Genomic DNA, 2,332 nt, shown 5'->3' with positions numbered 1-2,332 from the left:
ACAAGAGAAATAGGATTGCAACAAGGAAGAATCGGATTGAAAAGGGGAGGCGGGCGGAGCCTAGCGGGTCAAAGCCACATTCGTATGGGGATAGTTTTTCTGAATCTGGGTTTATTTGAGCCAGTCAAAGGTTCAATGAGGTTAGAATAATACATAGTGATAGAGAGATTATAAATATAAAGAGGATTATGTTAATTGCCTTTCTCTGGCTTTTATCCAGATTTTAGAGATTGGAAGTCAATTGTAATAAATATACTAGAAGGGCAAGATCCTCATCAGTAGATTGTTATGTAGAGGAATAGTCAGATAATATCAACAAAATGTCAGTATCAAGCCGCTGCTTCAAAGCCAAAGTGGTGGTTGGGTGTAAAGTGGTATTTGATGAGACGGAGGAGGCAGATTAGGAGGAAGGATGATCCGATGATTACATGGAGGCCGTGGAATCCTGTAGCCACGAAGAAGGTAGATCCATAAACTCCATCGGCAATTGAGAATGGGGCTTCATAATATTCTATTGCTTGAAGTGCAGTAAAGTAAAATCCCAGTAAGACCGTTATAAGTAGGGCCTGAGTAGCTTGGTTTCGATTACCCTCTGTAATGCTGTGGTGGGCTCATGTGACGGTAACTCCTGAGGCCAGGAGAATGGCAGTATTAAGTAGGGGAACTTCTATTGGATTGAGGGGTTTGATTCCCATAGGGGGTCATTGCCCTCCAAGTTCTGGGGTAGGGACTAGGCTGGAGTGGAAGAATGCTCAGAAAAATCCTAGGAAGAAGAAGGCTTCAGATGTAATGAATAAAATTATTCCGTAGCGTAAGCCCTTTTGGACTGTAAGGGTGTGGTGGCCTTGGAATGTGCTTTCTCGTACGATATCACGTCATCATTGGATTATTACTAGAATTATGGAAAGTAGGCCTAGAAGTAAGAGTAATATGGAATTGTGATGAAATCATATGGCCAATCCGGAGGTAGTAAGGAGAGCAGCTGCTGCTCCGGAAATGGGTCAAGGGCTTGGGTCTACTATGTGGAAGGAGTGGGCTTGGTGTGTCATTAGGGGTTAAATGTTTTCTTGTAAGTAAAGGCTTAATAGGAGAACAAAGACATAGGCTTGGATTATTGCTACGGCTACTTCTAGAATTGTTAAGAGGAGAAGAATAACTATAGTTAGGAAGGATACGGTGGGTATAATGGGGAGGAGGACGGCAGTAGCTGTTGAAATGAGTTGAATGAGTAGATGTCCTGCTGTGAGGTTAGCTGTGAGGCGGACTCCCAAGGCTACGGGGCGAATGAGGAGGCTTGTTGTTTCAATTATAATGAGGGCAGGGATTAGGGGCGTAGGGGTACCTTCTGGTAGGAGGTGACCTAGAGAAGCTGAAGGTTGGTTTCGTAGGCCCGTTAGTAGGGTGGCGAATCATAAAGGAAAGGCGAGGGCTAGGTTTATTGATAATTGAGTAGTAGGTGTGAATGTATAGGGTAGGAGGCCTAATAGGTTAATTATTAGCAGTATAGTTATGAGTGATGATAAAATTAGAGCCCATTTGTGGCCTTTCTTGTTTAATGGGGATATTAGTTGTTTTGTGATTAGGTGGAAGAATCAGAGTTGAAGAGTTGAAAGACGGTTTGTGACTCATCGACTGCTAGGAGATGGAAGTAGGAGAGTAGGGAATAACAGTGAGATGAGGATAAGGGGGATTCCGAGGAGTGTTGGGCTTATGAATTGATCAAAGAAGCTTAGGTTCATGGTCAGTTTCAGGGGTGGGTTTTTATAGTGGGTAGTGTTTTGTTAGAGGGCGGGTTAGTTGGAGTAAATTGTAAGAGTTTAGGTTGAAGGATGAGGGAGAAGGTGAATCATGAAGCAAGCATAATGAAGAGTCAGGGTGCTGGGTTTAATTGGGGCATGTCGTTAAGGAGGGTGAGTAGTCCTCTTTCTCTAGCTTAAAAGGCTAGTGCTGGTTCATAGCTTCTTAACGATTAGGATGTTAGAAGTGAAGATCAGTTTTCGAAGTCTGCTAGAGGGGCTGATTCTACTACGATGGGTATGAAGCTGTGGTTAGCTCCACAGATTTCTGAGCATTGACCATAGAAGATTCCAGGACGGGTTGTGATAAAAGAAGTTTGATTCAGTCGTCCTGGAATTGCATCGGTTTTTACACCAAGGCTAGGAACAGCTCAGGAGTGGAGGACATCGTCAGCTGTGACAATGATTCGAATTGGGGATTCTATTGGAATAACGATGCGGTTGTCAACTTCTAGGAGACGGAAATGGCCAAGGGGTAAGTCTACAGTTGGTAATATGTAAGAGTCAAAAGATAGGTCTTTAAAATCTGTATACTC

The 2,332-nt window shown here is 43.3% G+C and overlaps 1 protein-coding gene across 1 annotated transcript in view; it reads right to left on the bottom strand.

The window, feature by feature from the left end:
• Positions 1–1,969: 1,969 nt before the first annotated feature.
• Positions 1,970–2,332, bottom strand: part of LOC108510319 (cytochrome c oxidase subunit 2-like) — a 710-nt gene continuing 347 nt past the window's right edge. Inside the window, 1 exon segment of the mRNA XM_017840004.1 lies at positions 1,970–2,329. Within this exon segment, the coding sequence (XP_017695493.1) occupies positions 1,970–2,329 (360 nt within the window).

Source organism: Lepidothrix coronata, unplaced genomic scaffold (assembly GCF_001604755.1).
Source record: "Lepidothrix coronata isolate B3197 unplaced genomic scaffold, Lepidothrix_coronata-1.0 Scaffold645, whole genome shotgun sequence".
Taxonomy (NCBI): domain Eukaryota; kingdom Metazoa; phylum Chordata; class Aves; order Passeriformes; family Pipridae; genus Lepidothrix; species Lepidothrix coronata.
Note: the sequence above shows the minus strand (reverse complement) of the source record. Positions and strands in the feature narration are given on the sequence as shown.